The following is a 15,853-nucleotide window of genomic DNA, read 5'->3' as shown; positions in this document are numbered from 1 at the left end:
CAGCACTGACAAGCAGGATCTGGTAGATCATCTCTCAGAACTAATGGAATATTCCTCATAATGTACAGGATGGAAATTGGAGGCTGAGCTACACAATTCATCTGGGTTCCAGCTCATGTTGGTGTGGAGGGGAATGGACAGGTGGATGTTGGTGGATATAAAAGGCATCTGTACTGGTCACTGTCAGGTCTATTGGGGAATCGAGCAGATAAAATATACAATTATTACGTTGTTGAGAGAAACGGATTTAGTTAAACACATTTAGAGTTTTACTTATTTATTAATTTATTTAATTTATCTATTTTGGTTCTGCATAAACTTCTGTTCCACACTCCAGTCCAGATGGTGGCAGAAAGATGGTTTGCTAACCGCTAATAAACACAGAAGCGGAAGATATGATATGATAGTAGTGGAGGAAGTACTAAATCCACATTTACTGGATTAGGACAAAATGTATCATGAATCAAAAATCAGGGTTTGGTCAAAATCTGCCAAATCTAAAACAATTTAGACAATTAGAGATTCAAATTAAGGAGAAGTATACTCCAAAAAACACAAGGTTTTCTGATGGTGAAGAAGACAATATATTTCCAGTTTCTACATCCAGTCGAGTGCTTTTTTCTTCCTCGTAGGAGGTGTTGGGTATTAAAATATAAACATGCACGCTTACGCTAGAACGAAATTACACTTGAACTATAAATGCATAGTAATAATGGGTGAAGGCCGCCTAAAGGCCGGATTGCACAAACAACGTCTATTTAAAGTCACAAAACCAGCACACGAACATGCAAAAAGACGCACACACTATCTGTAAAATGCAGTTCAACAGGAACCACCGGTTCCCCTTTCTAGGAATAACACGTCCACACCTAGAACTACGCCGGCTGCACATATGCAAATCATCTTGCACACATCTTGCAAACATCCCGATGTGAAGAACTCATGAACAACGGGATGCGTGATGATCCGAGAGCCTGGAGGGATGGACGTCCCTGTGCTCCAATGGGGTTCTCCCAGGGTTCTAAGCAGCAGCCGCCTCCATCTTAATAACCAATCAAAAAGGCTCTTAGAGACGATATAATACGAGCGCACTTTGTATTAAGCGCCTTTTTTCATGTTGTTGTTAAACTGCCTGAAATAGGTCCGTGCACGTTAAACTGCAGGACAGAATACTCTTGTTGCAAATAAACTTTGTCATATTGCTTTGATTTAAGTCTCCAGTCTAGTCCTTGTTCTGCTCGCACGACAGAGGGCAGCAGTAGTTATTAAGGTCCGGAGTGAAACATTTCCGGCGTCCATCTACTCGCTTCCCCAATAAAGTAACAATAGAAGAGACTGCGGCGCATCTCATTGCACAGTTGCAAGTATGTTTTTTATTTGCATAAATAAATACAGATCAAAGCTAATTCATCATAATAGAAGTTCAAGTGTGCAGCTCTGCTGCATGAAATCCTCTTTTTCAGTGTCACAAACACATTCACGCCCAATACATTCGTACGGAAACCGTTAGTCAGTGGGCGGATACTCACAAGCGTCGAGTCGTTCTGCTGCTGTACGGAAAAGTCACAATGTCGTTTGATTGTTAAAAATAGTTTTCTATGTATTTCTTTGCCTGCTTCTCTGTGAAATTGACATTTTAGTTCATTAGACACCATCAGTGGAGTAATGTCCGGAAAGGTCAAAGCAAAGGTCCATTCACGTTGTCGTGCCAACAGGCTCAATCCTCAGTGGGAACAGCAGAGTGACTCGTGTTGCATCCTCCCATCCACTTCTGTCTGTAGCAATAGTATGCAACCAGGCCCAAGGCCACGATCACAACAACCGCAACTACGACGCCAATGATGATTCCCGTGGGGTTTGCTGCAGAAAGTTGGGTGAAGAAAAAAGAAAACGGGGAACGTTCAACGTCGGAACAACAGCGAATACCAAAACAGTCACAATCAATCTGGAGCCTGGACGATAAAACTCACCCTGAAGCTCCACGTCAAACTCCTTGGTGACATTTCCCAGCAGGTTGACCACTGAACAGGTGAACTTCCCCCCATCCGACACAGTGGTGGAGTTGATAGTCAGAACGTTGGCATGGGAGGCTTCCCTTCTCCCTGACGGGTACGTCCAGGTGTACGTGGGGGGGGGGTTTGCTACAGCCGAGCAGTTCAGTCGTAGAAGTTCTCCTTCCCGGACTCTGATTGTTTCTGGATGTGATGATCCCTCCAGATGAGGCTGATCTGTTGATGTTTGATTGAGTTGTTACAAAATGTAAGAACTGTAACGTGGGAACATTTTGGTAATGTTCCTCTGCAGGTTGATGTTGTCTGCTCAGACTCACAGTGCACAGTAACAGTGATGTTTTGTGACGTCTCCACTGGAGGGAGCTTTGGTCCTTCAGGTCCCAGTTCCAGCTTGGCTTCACACCAGTACTGAGCTCCATCTTCTTCTCTACCCGGGCTGATGTCCACACTGAAGTTCTGAGTCACTGGTTTCGTCACCGTGCTGTTGATGGACTGTGGTTGACCCAGTGCTGTCTGTCCTCTGTAGAAGGTCACACGGAGGTCCTTAACAGGAGCCACGTGCTCTACTGTACACTGCAGAGTGTACTGACGCCCCTCCAACATCGGCCCAGTGAGGTTAACAACCCTGATGGACACTTTTTGTGGAGGTTCTGTGGAGACAGACACACACTTAGAAACAAATATCAAAATCCCAGAGACGGTTTATTGCTCATTTAGATGTTTCTAACTCACGGTAGACAGTAACAGGCAGGAAGGTACAACACTGGTGACCAGCATCATCACTATAGAAACACAATGACGACACCGACCACTCAGTCAGTGAATCGACTGTCCATGATATCGTGGTTCCGTCCTTCCTCGTGACTCCCGCGGGGCTTTCCCAACCATATTGGTTGTTGACACAAGCGAGCTCACACACAGAGCAGTTGGCAGAGGTGGGGTCACCGAACTTCACCACCAGACTGGATGGAGTGAAAACTGGTTTATCTGCACAGTTTGTATCTGTAACGGAGACAAGGAGGTGGTTTTAAACCGCTCGATGTAAAAATAAACGTAACTCAACAAGAAAACATTTATAAAACACAATTCTACATGATGTTTTTAAACAAGATATAGCTGCATTTCTACATTTCTAGTCAAACGTTTTATTTTGGCCTATTTATTCACATAATTGCAACTACGTCACTAGAGACTAATAAACGGAAGGTCTTCTACATTCTCTGATAGAAGATTATGAAAATATAACGAGCATACTTCTCGCTAGAAATGCGATCGAAATGCATAGAAATGCTGATGCTTTCTTAAAATATTGTGTTTTTCACAGATAATTGACCGACAGGCTTCTTTTCTTTTTTTGAGCGGAGGGAAAGTTGATAGTCACGTGACCTCGTTGCAACTAAAATACCACGTTGGTCCTTCATATACATTTATATTCTTTTTTCAATGGGTGAACAACAACCTCACAATGTGGTTTAAGAAAAGACATTAAACCGGTCACTTTCACTTTCTGTTCGCTGGTGCACTTTATTTTTAGCTCTTAATTTTAACTTCTTCTTTTTAAATGTTTTTTTTTTAACTTGTATTCCTTTATTTTTAAACTAACCTTTAGCCTTATATTTCATTATATCGTATTTGTTTAGTGGTCCACTGTCGTACTGTCTGCTGTGTGTCCGACGTGTTATGGTGGTAAATGTTTCCTGATTCCTGAACGAGCTTCAACCTAAACGCGCTCACTGCTCACGAGGCAGCGGGTGGAACACTCACCACAACTGGACACACGGACGTCCCGCAGAGAGCTCATCATAGCAGCCATCAAAAATAAGCACCAGAGAAGCATTATTCCCAGTAGGTCTTTTAGACGAACAAAATGTCTGGTCCTAAAAAAAAATAACCAGCCGGTGATCCAGAGAGACTGAAGTGTAAAGTCTAAAGTGTAAAGTGTAAAGTGTAAAGGAAGGAGACGCCGAGCGGGTTTTACCGTAAGAACTAGAAAACGAAAACACTCTTTTCTCTTTTTTCGTTTTTCATCATAACCGGTAAGACGGAAGTGGACAGTCGTTTTCTCGTTTTTCCTTTAGAACCAAAACACGAGACAGACCGACAACTTCGTCTGAATTGGACACCGGGCAAAGTTCAGGAAGGCAAGTGAGCTGTCGTGAATTCCGGTGTCGTGGCTGCAGAATGATTTATAGTCATGATCTTGGGGCGGGATCACGACACGAGTCACTCTGACAGCAACAATTGGACAATTAGAGATTCAAATTAAGGAGACGTATACTCCAAAAACACAAGAGGTTTTCTGATGGCGAAGAAGACAATATATTTCCAGTTTCTATATCCAGTCGAGTGCTTTTTTCTTCCTCGTAGGAGGTGTTGAGTATTTAAATATAAACATGCACGCTTACGCTAGAACAAAATTACACTTGAACTATAAATGCATAGTAATATATTTCCCTAGTTTTCCTTTCTATATCCAGTCAAGGAGTGTTTTTTTTCTTCCTCGTAGGAGGGCAGCAGTAGTTATTAAGATCCGGAGTGAAACATTTCCGGCGTCCATCTACTCGCTTCCCTCTAAACATCATCTCTGCACAGAGTTTCCCTTGAAAACCCCCCGAGATCAGAGAGCACCCAAAGTTCTGGGGAAGCTCGGCTAGCGGTGAAGAATCCCATGAACAGGAAATCTACACTCGCATCTCACACTTCCATCAGTACCTCTCACACTGAGGGAAGTTCAGATGCTTCCACTGGATCACTGCAATAACTTAAATATCATTATTGTAAGGTTCATCTATTTTGTGGTGTTTTAGTATGCGGCCTCCATTAGCAACAACTTTAACATGCAATAAAGTAACAATAGAAGAGAATGCGGTGCATCTCATGCATCCATCCATCTTCACAGCACTTATCCTGCACAGGGGCCGCGGGGGGCTGGAGTCCATCCCAGGCAAGTTCAGACGAGAGACGGGGTCCACCTTGGATCGGCCCGCCAGCCAATCGCAGGGCTAACACAGAGACACACAAGCATTCACACACCGTTGTACAAAGTTATTGTTTATTTGCATAAATAAATATAGATAAAAGCGTATGCGTCATAATAGAAGGTCAAGTGTGCAGTTCATCGTCATAAAGCTTTCGCCTGCGTGAAAGCCTCTTTTTCAGTGTCACCAACGTAGCGCATCAGTAAAGCACACAAACGCATTCACACCAAATACATTCACACGGAAACTGTTGGTCAGTGGGTGGTTACTCACAAGCGCTCAGTCGCTGTTCTATTTAAAACACATCTCTAAGTAGGGAGCAACACAACTGAAATACAACAAAGAGAAGCAGCAAAGCCGCATGTTCACCGGCTGCACAACTTGTTTCAGCCACAAGTGGCCAAACAAGCACCAAGTAATGTACGGAAAAGTTACAATGTACTTTGATTGTTAAAAATGGTTTTCTATGTATTTCTTTGCTTGCTTCTCTCTGACATTGACGCCATCAGTGGAGTAATGACAGGAAAGGTCAAAGCAAAGGTCCATTCACGTTGTCGTGCCCACGGGCTCAATCCGCTGTGGGAACAGCAGAGTGAGAGCGGGAAAAAACCTCCTTCACGTTGTACTGATCCATCCGATTCCGTCTGTAGCAATAGTATGCAACCAGGCCCGAGGCCACGATCACAAGGACAACCGCAACTACGACGCCAATGATGATTCCCGTGGGGTTTGCTGCAGAAAGTTGGGTGAAGAAGAAAAAAGAAAACGGGGGAACGTTCAACGTCGGAACAACAGCGAATACCAAAACAGTCACAATCAACCTGGAGCCTGGACGATAAAACTCACCCTGAAGCTCCACGTCAAACTCCTTGGTGACATTTCCCAGCAGGTTGACCACTGAACAGGTGAACTTCCCCCCATCCGACACAGTGGTGGAGTTGATAGTCAGAACGTCGGCATGGGAGGCTTCCCTTCTCCCTGACGGGTACGTCCAGGTGTACGTGGGGGGGGGGTTTGCTACAGCCGAGCAGTTCAGTTGTAGAAGTTCTCCTTCCCGGACTCTGATTGTATCTGGATGTGATGATCCCTCCAGATGAGGCTGATCTGTTGATTTTTAAATTGAGTTGTTACAAAATGTAATAACAGATTATGCAGATTATTGGGTAAAAGCGGTTGGATAATACCAACCATCATTCTCTCAACAGCAACATCATTCCTCAACAAAGCAACGGTATTAATGACAATGAACGTGTCACGGTTTGGGTTAATGTCTGGTTTTATTTTGTAGTTTCTTGCCTCTGTTCTCCCAGGGTCACGTCACTTCCTGCCTTGTCCTGTCTTCCCCTGTGATTGTCTGGCATGTCATGATTGTTTCCACTCACCTGCACCTCCCTAGTGTATTTAAGCCACGTGTGTCTGTTGTCACTGGTCGCGTCATTGTTCCATGTTGATGGATGTCAGAAGCCCATGTCCATGCTCCGTGTCCTCGTTCCTGTCTCCTGTTCCCTCACCCCGTTCGGCCCTTTTTGGAGTTTTGAGTTTTGGAGGTTTTTGACTAAAGTCCCTTTTTGTTTCCTGCAAACTCTGCGTTTGAGTCCTGCCTTTTTTCCCCACGCAACATCCGTGACAAAACGTTCCTTTCTTTTAAGAACCATTGTGGCTGAATAATGACTTGATTAGAGCTTTCAGGCTGAACCAAAACAGACACCATGAAGGTCTGCAGAGATGAGGAGGACGGTGGAGTCTGATGATAATCACCTGTGGTTTTTCCACACACACAAATAGTCATGTGATCTATTGATGGTATAAAGATGTTGCGTAATGCAGACCAGCATAATAACCACGTTGAGGAGTGTTGATGTTGTCTGCTCAGACTCACAGTGCACAGTAGCAGTGATGTTTTGTGACGTCTCCACTGGAGGGAGCTTTGGTCCTTCAGGTCCCAGTTCCAGCTTGGCTTCACACCAGTACTGAGCTCCATCTTCTCCTCTACCCGGACTGATGTCCACACTGAAGATCTGAGTCACTGGTTTCGTCCCTGTGCTGTTGATGGACTGTGGTTGACCCAGTGCTGTCTGTCCTCTGTAGAAGGTCACACGGAGGTCCTTAACAGGAGCCACATGCTCTACTGTACACTGCAGAGTGTACTGACGCCCCTCCAACATCGGCCCAGTGAGGTTAACAAAGCTGATGGACACTTTTTGTGGAGGTTCTGTGGAGACAGACACACGCTTAGAAACAAATATCAAAATCCCAGAGACGGTTTATTGCTCATTTAGATGTTTCTAACTCACGGTAGACAGTAACAGGCAGGAAGGTACAACACTGGTGACCAGTAGCATCACTATAGAAACACAATGAAGACACCGACCACTCAGTCAGTGAATCGACTGTCCATGATATCGTGGTTCCGTCCTTCCTCGTGACTCCCGCGGGGCTTTCCACACCATATATGTTGTTGACACAAGCGTGCTCACACACAGAGCAGTTGGCAGAGGTGGGGTCACCGAACTTCACCACCAGACTGGATGGAGTGAAAACTGGTTTATCTGCACAGTTTGTATCTGTAACGGAGACAAGGAGGTGGTTTTAAACCGCTCGATGTAAACATTTTATAAAACACAATTCTACATGATGTCGTTTTTAATCAAGATATAGTTGCATTTCTACATTTCTAGTCAAAGGCTGAATGAATCATTAAGGTCATAGGTCAAAGTTTCATACCATCGTTTGAGGTCATTCAAACGAATTCACTGAGTGTCACATTTTGACTTAGAGATCTGACATTAGTCCTCTAGCAATGTGTGATGAAACTACTCCATTTCCAAACAAGCCGTATTTATAATGTCTACACATTGTGTGTGAAGTTTAGAATAATAATAGTTGAACAACAACTTCACAATGTGGTTTTAAAAAAGCAACAAGTGCTGCTTCAAACAAAATACTTGTACTACTGACGACGCAACAGATGTGCTGTGTGTCCGACGTTTTATGGTGGTAAATGTTTCCTGATTCCTGAACGAGCTTCAAACAAAACGCTCTCACTACTCACGAGGCAGCGGATGCCACACTTACCACAACTGGACACACGGACGTCCCGCAGAAAGCTCATCATAGGAACCATCAAAAATAAGCACCAGAGAAGCATCATTCCGAAACAAAAGGTCTGGTCCTAAAAAAATAACCAGCTGCTGATCCAGAGAGACTGAAGTGTAAAGCGTGGAAGCCGTCACAAAAGGAATGCAGAGGAACGAGACACAGAGCGGGAGACACGTCTTTGTGGAATTGAAACCAGTCAAAGTTCAGGAGGTTCTTCAGAGGTCCGAGAGTTGTGGGAAATTCCGGTATTGTGGATGCAGAATGACTTGTTTTCATGATCTTGGGTCACCAAGACACGAGTCACTCTGACAGCAGCTGCCCCCACTGCAACAGAACAACCGAGCTGATCATTCAGGCTTTTGCTTTTGGTCTTTGGTAGAAGAGGAAGCAATCTCCTCTTATCTCTTTGGGAAACCAGTTCCTCGCTCTACTTTGTGAAATTCATGCTCAAGAATCTGCTTTCACATCCACAGATAGAACCGGTGACCTGCAGCCTCTCTTCTGGGTACACGTATTGCACACGTATGCACACGTACGCACACTCACGGTCTACTTATTTTGACCTCCACATATTTCAAAACTTTATCTATCACCTCTCTTGTGCCCCCCCCGCCCCACACCCCACATACTCACACACCCACACACCCACACACAGCCACGTTCCACGTCAGCGAGACATTTCAAAGGCACTTGGTGCCAGCAAAAGAGCAGCAGAGGCAGGGAAAGGGAGGGGGAATCTATCGGGGGGGCTCTGATGACCCGCAGTGAAGCGACGCCACACCGGGACCACTGCAAAGGGACGAGGCGCTTCACCGACACCAATCAAATCGCAACAAAAGCAAACTTGGCAGATTTTGCGCTCCAAATATTTTCCTAATGAGCAGAAAAAAAAACGTCCCGCCGAATTACATCAAGGGACCTTTTTTAAAACACGGCCCAAATGATGATGATCCAACCATGTTTTAGTGATTGTACGAGCCTGTTGTTGTGCATCCTGATAGGATGGGATATATGATCATTTCGCTCTGGTCCCATTCTACCCAGATGTGCTCTGGTTCTATTAATTATAACCATTACAATGAAAAACAAATGACCTTTGGTTCGAATCCAACAGAAATACCGTCCATCTCTGACAGCTGTTAACAGCGATGATTCGCTTTGAGCAGTTTGACACTTAAGATAAGCGGAGACGGGCTGAACCAGGACCTGCTCCTCGTTTGACTGTTTGAAATCACTGCTAGGTTTACGTAGTGTGAATATGTTGTATCTTTACATACTAAATTAGCAGAAAAGCAACACTGTTTGATTTAATTGACTTTTAACTTGGGCCTAAAGGGAAAATAGTGTTTGTTTGTCTTAGTCCACAAATTATGATTTCCTCTCAGCCACTTGCTTTTCCCCTAAATTGTGAAATCACCTTTCAAGTTTAGAGTTTCCAGTTCTGCAAAGTAAGCAGAAGTGACACATTGCTGCAAACTAATGCGGACGAGCTGACGTACTATTAGAGGAAGTTGACTGGTTCAATTTAAAGTCCCGCTTTAAACTGAAAACAACTGAAAACAACCACCACCAAAACTGGTATTCATAGAATAGTACTGACGGCGAATAGAATGGTCCAGTCATGCACTTTAGTCACGGGTTAAATTTTATACTGTTAAAAACAGTATAATAAGTATTAAAAAATGTAATTAAAAGGGAATCTACATATGTATAAATGTAATTTATTTTATGGTCTCACAGTTTCATTATCAGCCTCTTGTTTGTTTTTTCGGCATTCCAACTGAAAAGTTCCACCCCGGACAGTATTTCACAAGGCAATGTACATCTTCACATGGCTTTTATTTTCCAAATAATAATGAATGAATTCAGGAGGATCATTCAAAAACAGACACGATGACGTCATAGGTTAGCGTAGTCTTCCACCACCTGGTGGTGAAACATCAGAACTGCATGTGAAGGCTGCTTCCTCACAGTCGAGGCCAGTCGGTTATTTATGGAACTTTTTACAAAACAATCAGAGCGGTAGAAACATCCCCTTGAACATCAGAGTAATCAAATGTATTTCCTTAAAAAAAAGCAGTAATTTCAAAGTGAATTTTTCCATGTGAATTTGAAGATGACAAAGAGGACGGTGCTGATGCTGATGGTGATACGGAGCATGTCGATGTGTGAATGAACATTCCCGGCAGTAAAGGGAACAGATTCAAAAAGAGGCAAATATTGAGTTTCTGTTTGAGAGATTTGCTTTTTCCTCATTGATGACCGAAGCTGCAGCTCAGCTCGGACATTCACATTAAACCAGCCAGCCAGGTCACTGGTGACCACTTTCTTGACAGTAGTTGGAATAAAGTGCTGCAGCCCAGGGACAGCTAGCGTAGCTTAGCATAGAGCAGTGGCCAGCCAGGTCGATGTGTCCTTGGGCAAGACACTTCACCCAACGATGCTCCTGTAGCCGCCACGACAGTGTGTGAATGTTAGTTGCTGATGGGCAGGTGTCACTGTGTGTGGTTCTCCTGTCATCGGTGTGTGAATGGGTGAATGATGTCGTAGTGTTAAAGCGCTTTGAGTGGTCGGAAGTCTAGAAAAGCGCTGTTAACCCTCCTGTTGTCCTCATTTCCTGTATACACCCCGTGTCCTCCGGGTCAAAATGACCCGTCTTCACTAAACCCCCCATATAAGCAGCTTAATTAAATTTTAAACACCAAATTTCATCTTGCTTGAAGAAACAACTTGTCATTCACCACAAAATGTGTGACTACCTCAGTTTTCCCTCTTCACTTTATTTGTATAGCTTAAGAAAAGAAAAATCTTTTCATCCCAATGACTCAGTTTCTTTCTTGTTTTTCTCTTGAACAATTTAGGACAATGTACACTACAAAAATATGAAAAATAACATAACCAATTCAACCTATTAGCACATGTAGGGCAGTATGCAAGTGTACCGCCTTTGCAGATATATATTTTTTGCACCTGCAGCACACAGTATGTGTTTTACAGTCCTTCTTTTGAGGGCAGAACTGACATCTCTTCCTCTTACTTGCCCTAGCTGGGGAAGTGGCTGTAGTAGCTGGATCCTCAGGTTGATCAGGAGCTCCTGCACTCTGAATAGCTTTCACAACTTCTGCTGAGACTTCTGTGCAGGGGACATGCTTCCTTCTTTCAATGAGTGGAGTTACAAGAGCCTTTCCTACCTGCTCCAGGAACACCCTTCTCTTGCTCTGCTTACGAGACATCCAGGTCGGGTTGATCTCTCTCCAAATCACAAAGGCATTGTGGGAGGAAACATCAATGATGTTGTGGACGATGGCCAGGGGCCACCAGGCAGTCATCTTTCTGCAGCTGTATGTTCCAATCACCTTATCCAGGTTGTCCTGGACACCCTTTGTTGCGGTTGTAGTTCAAGATGATGACTGGCTTCCTGTCGTCACGATCGCTAATGTCACCGTCTGTGTGCAGTGTGCTCAGAAGAACTACATTCTTGTTTTTCTTTGGGAGGTAAGAAACTAGAGCGGTGGTGGGAGTGAAGGCGAACTTTGATGATAAGACCTCTCTTCTCTTTGACGCAAGCAGTGCAGGTGGGAGCTCAGGCTTGTTCTTTCGAACTGCACCAACCATGGTGATCTTCCTCTTCAGGAGCTGCTGTCCAAGTTTACACGAGATGAAGAAACTGTCACATGTCACATTGTGCCCCCTCAGTCCCTCTGTCACATGTCACATTGTGACCCCTCAGTCCCTCTGTCACATCAAGCACAACTCGCATCCACTGGTTCTTCTCTGGGCGTCCACTGGTCGGCTTCCCGGTATAGACTTGCATTTTCCAAGCATAGCTTGATTTGGCATCGCAAGCCACCCATGACTTGATCCCATATTTTGCTGGCTTGCTGGGCATATACTGCCGGAGAGGACAACGACCTTTGGACAGCAGTCTGTGAGAGGACCACCTGATTTGTCTTGGTTACTTCTGCTACTGATTGATCTGAGACACAACTGAAACATTGTAACATTCTGTGGTGTGTAAATAACTGTGTGACCTTGATTTCAACTCTATTTGCCTCATGGGTCATTTTGACCCGAAGACCATCTTTGTACCTTTTTTTGTACAGCTTACATGGAAATGTGAATAAAAGCAACCTTTCACTTTTTCTACTGTTGGGGCCAATCTAGGAAAAGTCATAAAATTTCAAGTAAAAAAAATATTGTTTAGGGGTATTTTTGGGGTTTTTTAACACAGTGGCGGGTCATTTTGACCCGAGGACAACAGGAGGGTTAATGTTTTACATTACTAAATGTCGTTATTTTAATAAAAATTCAGCATGGACCATTTTGGTACATTTTTCTTCCTCCAAGAGTTTGAGAACCACTGGCATAGAGACTGGAAACAGGTGGAGAAAGCTGATCACAGTCTGATGAGTTTTTCCACCTTTTTCCATAGCAAATCCCTTCGCTTTGAGAGACGCTAAAATGTTCACATCTTACACGCACGAGCAGAACTGTTAGTTAAACTCGCCGAAAAATATAAAAGTATGCTCCATGAATGCTTTTGCAGAAAAGGATTTTAAAGAAGCATTCAGACAAGTCTCACTTACAACTAACGTCCGTAGAATAAAACATTTGTTTTCAGTTTTGTTTTATACTCTTAAGTGGCAAAAATGTTCCTGGGCAATTTATATTCGACGCACACGTCTTCAAACCAGAGCGGTGAATAAAAGCATGAAACACATGAAGAACCTGCGAAGCACCGGGCCGCCGCTGCTGCAGCTCGGTGCGCTTGTTGGCCTCACGGTGGTGGTGGTGGTGGACGGGGGCGTGGTGGGCGTGGTGGGCGTGGTGGGCGTGGTGGTGATGGCGATGGTGGTGGTGGCGATGGTGGTGGTGGTATATGGGGTGGTGATGACCTTCACACCTACGGACACATGATGAACATCTTTGAAGGAAGAATTGTGTGTGGAAATCTAGTAATTAAAGAGGACTCAAAAAACAATTAATAAAATGTATACTTTATTATTTTATTTAATTCCTTTACCTCAAATCTTTTTTTTCACTAGATGAATATCGTGTGTCACGGTGTGGGTTTATTTTCCTGTCTTATTTTGTAGTTTCTGCTTCTGGTCTCCCTGGGTAACTTCACTTCCTGCCTTGTCCTGTCATCCCCTGTGATTGTCTGATTGTTTCCACCTGTGTCCAATCACCTGCACCTCCCTAGTGTATTCAAGCTGTGTGTGTCCCTTGTCACTTGTCGCGTCATTGTCTATTGTCTATATGCAGCAGCATATGTGCAAACCAAAATAAACACTATACAGACTATGACATTTGGCCTTTTGTGTGTGATTATCATCAAAGTACACATCCACATTTGCAGACCTTCTGGCTGACAACTACCATGTGGAGAAGAAGAGAGATGGAACCAGAACTCACCCTGAAGCTCCACGTCAAACTCCTTGGTGACATTTCCCAGCAGGTTGACCACTGAACAGGTGAACTTCCCCTCATCCGACACAGTGGTGGAGTTGATAGTCAGAACGTCGGCATGGGAGGCTTCCCTTCTCCCTGACGGGTACGTCCAGGTGTACGTGGGGGGGGGGTTTGCTACAGCCGAGCAGTTCAGTCGTAGAAGTTCTCCTTCCCGGACTCTGGTTGTATCTGGATGTGATGATCCCTCCAGATGAGGCTGATCTGTTGATTTTTGATTGAGTTGTTACAACATGTAATAACTGTAACGTGGGAACATTTTGGTAATGTTCCTCTGCAGGTTGATGTTCTCTGCTCAGACTCACAGTGCACAGTAGCAGTGATGTTTTGTGACGTCTCCACTGGAGGGAGCTTTGGTCCTTCAGGTCCCAGTTCCAGCTTGGCTTCACACCAGTACTGAGCTCCATCTTCTCCTCTACCCGGGCTGATGTCCATACTGAAGTTCTGAGTCACTGGTTTCGTCACCGTGCTGTTGATGGACTGTGGTTGACCCAGTGCTGTCTGTCCTCTGTAGAAGGTCACACGGAGGTCCTTAACAGGAGCCACGTGCTCTACTGTACACTGCAGAGTGTACTGACGCCCCTCCAACATCGGCCCAGTGGGGTTAACAAAGCTGATGGACACTTTTTGTGGAGGTTCTGTGGAGACAGACACACACTTAGAAACAAATATCAAATCCCAGAGACGGTTTATTGCTCATTTAGATGTTTCTAACTCACGGTAGACAGTAACAGGCAGGAAGGTACAACACTGGTGACCAGCATCATCACTATAGAAACACAATGACGACACCGACCACTCAGTCAGTGAATCGACTGTCCATGATATCGTGGTTCCGTCCTTCGTCTTGTTTCCCGCGGGGCTTTCCACACCATATTGGTTGTTGACACAAGCGAGCTCACACACAGAGCAGTTGGCAGAGGTGGGGTCACCGAACTTCACCACCAGACTGGATGGAGTGAAAACTGGTTTATCTGCACAGTTTGTATCTGTAACGGAGACAAGGAGGTGGTTTTAAACCGCTTGATGAGTAATTAGTCAGATACTTATAATGTATAATCCGTCCCAAGAATATATTGATCTATAAATAAAATAAACACAAGACTGATTAAGACTTAAATGCACCTTTGGTCCAATTGGTGTTTCCTCTGTGGGGGCACCGCGCCCTCCCAACAAAGTCTGGATTTTCTTTTTCATTTACAACTCATTACACGTGCGCGCACACAGACACCAGCGAGCAGCGAGCGCGCGTCCGCCCTCAAGAACCAACGGGAAACTTCAGACTAAACACGTCTCTTTACAATGTTCACCCGCTAGAAAACGCTTCCACAGAATAGAGCCACTAGAATTATGATTCATTAAAAAACATGTAAAATCATTTCTTTAGTCTAGAAATAACAAAATACTAAGAACTTAAATGAAATTCAAAATGACGACTGTCCAAAGATATCATTTAAGTTAAATAGAATTCAAGGATAAAGGCACCGGACAGAAAATTATAAAACCTTTCATATTATTTAAGTACGTCTTGAAAGTGAAGCTGCTTTTAAGGTTGCACAACCAAAATGTACAATATATATATATATATATATATATATATATATATATATATAAAATATAAAAATCTTGTTTTTTAAGGCTGTTCGAATAGAAAACTCCCCACTTACCACAAGCGGACACATGGAATCTGTGCAGGAAACTCATCGAGGAAACGACCAGAATAACTAAACGGGCAAACATCATCCCAAGTCCTTTTATTTAGATAAAAAATAAGAACCAACATAAAACCCAGAGGCTCCTGGAGAAACACTGAGTGCGCTCTGCTTTTCCTGGTTTTATATCGCAGTCAAACAATGTTGGCAGGCAGCCGGTCTTCATTTCTGGCTGCGTCCCAATACTCCCAATGGTTCCTAACGGCTCTTATTAAGGCAGCCACTTACAGGACTTTCGGCTCATTTCACTCAGTTATGAACCGTCCTAAGCAAAGAGGACTATTCGGATGCACCCAAAGTGGAGGCCGATATTTTAACTACTGCGTAGTTTGTTCTGAATTCTGCTTTTTTTTACTATTTCAGTTTGTGTACTCAAAGATCTCCAGACTTGTACCACACCCACACCCACACACACACACACACACACACACACGTTGGGTATTTCAGGGAGACAATGTAGAGGAAGTTTTGTTTCTACTCCTTATGAGCTGTGAGCAAACATTCCTCAGCTTCCCGGTGATTTTTATCGCTCAGGTTCCTGCGAGCGCTTTGAAGCGTAAAACACTTCTTCTGCATCAGAGCT

General features: G+C 44.1%; 2 protein-coding genes and 1 long non-coding RNA gene across 3 annotated transcripts; 1 reads left to right on the top strand and 2 right to left on the bottom strand.

Annotated features, from left to right (window-relative positions):
• Positions 1–1,350: 1,350 nt before the first annotated feature.
• Positions 1,351–4,206, bottom strand: LOC120824869 (vascular cell adhesion protein 1). Its single transcript, XM_078079571.1, has 6 exons — positions 3,991–4,206; positions 3,777–3,889; positions 2,745–3,014; positions 2,330–2,662; positions 1,971–2,228; positions 1,351–1,860 (listed from the first exon to the last, which is right to left on the bottom strand). Exons 2-6 carry the CDS (start codon positions 3,847–3,849, stop codon positions 1,718–1,720), a joined length of 1,077 nt encoding a protein of 358 aa, XP_077935697.1. The 5' UTR covers positions 3,850–3,889; positions 3,991–4,206; the 3' UTR covers positions 1,351–1,717.
• LOC144383059 (uncharacterized) lies at positions 1,670–5,723 on the top strand. Its single transcript, XR_013450505.1, has 2 exons — positions 1,670–1,798; positions 5,658–5,723. It is a non-coding gene; the product is annotated as an uncharacterized LOC144383059 (long non-coding RNA).
• LOC120824871 (vascular cell adhesion protein 1) lies at positions 5,051–15,597 on the bottom strand. The gene is made up of 8 exons (XM_078079572.1): positions 15,226–15,597; positions 14,278–14,547; positions 13,864–14,196; positions 13,505–13,762; positions 7,285–7,554; positions 6,870–7,202; positions 5,837–6,094; positions 5,051–5,722 (listed from the first exon to the last, which is right to left on the bottom strand). The coding sequence occupies exons 1-8, from the start codon at positions 15,299–15,301 to the stop codon at positions 5,559–5,561; spliced, it is 1,962 nt and encodes a 653-aa protein (XP_077935698.1). The 5' UTR covers positions 15,302–15,597; the 3' UTR covers positions 5,051–5,558.
• Between the last annotated feature and the right edge of the window lie 256 nt (positions 15,598–15,853).

The sequence above is a fragment of the Gasterosteus aculeatus genome, chromosome 9 (genome assembly GCF_964276395.1).
Source record: "Gasterosteus aculeatus chromosome 9, fGasAcu3.hap1.1, whole genome shotgun sequence".
NCBI classification, from domain to species: Eukaryota; Metazoa; Chordata; class Actinopteri; order Perciformes; family Gasterosteidae; genus Gasterosteus; species Gasterosteus aculeatus.
This window is presented reverse-complemented; position numbering and strand designations above follow the sequence as displayed.

Bases quoted from the DNA above. Each gene is read 5' to 3' on its own strand.
- LOC120824869 (XM_078079571.1), bottom strand. From the start codon at position 3,849: ATGCTTCTCTGGTGCTTATTTTTGATGGCTGCTATGATGAGCTCTCTG. The intron at 3,015-3,776 runs GTGAGTGTTCCA...TCTCCGTTACAG, and splicing joins CGTCCGTGTGTCCAGTTGTG to ATACAAACTGTGCAGATAAA. The intron at 2,663-2,744 runs GTGAGTTAGAAA...CTGTCTCCACAG, and splicing joins CCTGCCTGTTACTGTCTACC to AACCTCCACAAAAAGTGTCC.
- LOC120824871 (XM_078079572.1), bottom strand. From the start codon at position 15,301: ATGATGTTTGCCCGTTTAGTTATTCTGGTCGTTTCCTCGATGAGTTTC. The intron at 14,548-15,225 runs GTAAGTGGGGAG...TCTCCGTTACAG, and splicing joins ATTCCATGTGTCCGCTTGTG to ATACAAACTGTGCAGATAAA. The intron at 6,095-6,869 runs GTGAGTCTGAGC...AAAAATCAACAG, and splicing joins CATCACTGCTACTGTGCACT to ATCAGCCTCATCTGGAGGGA.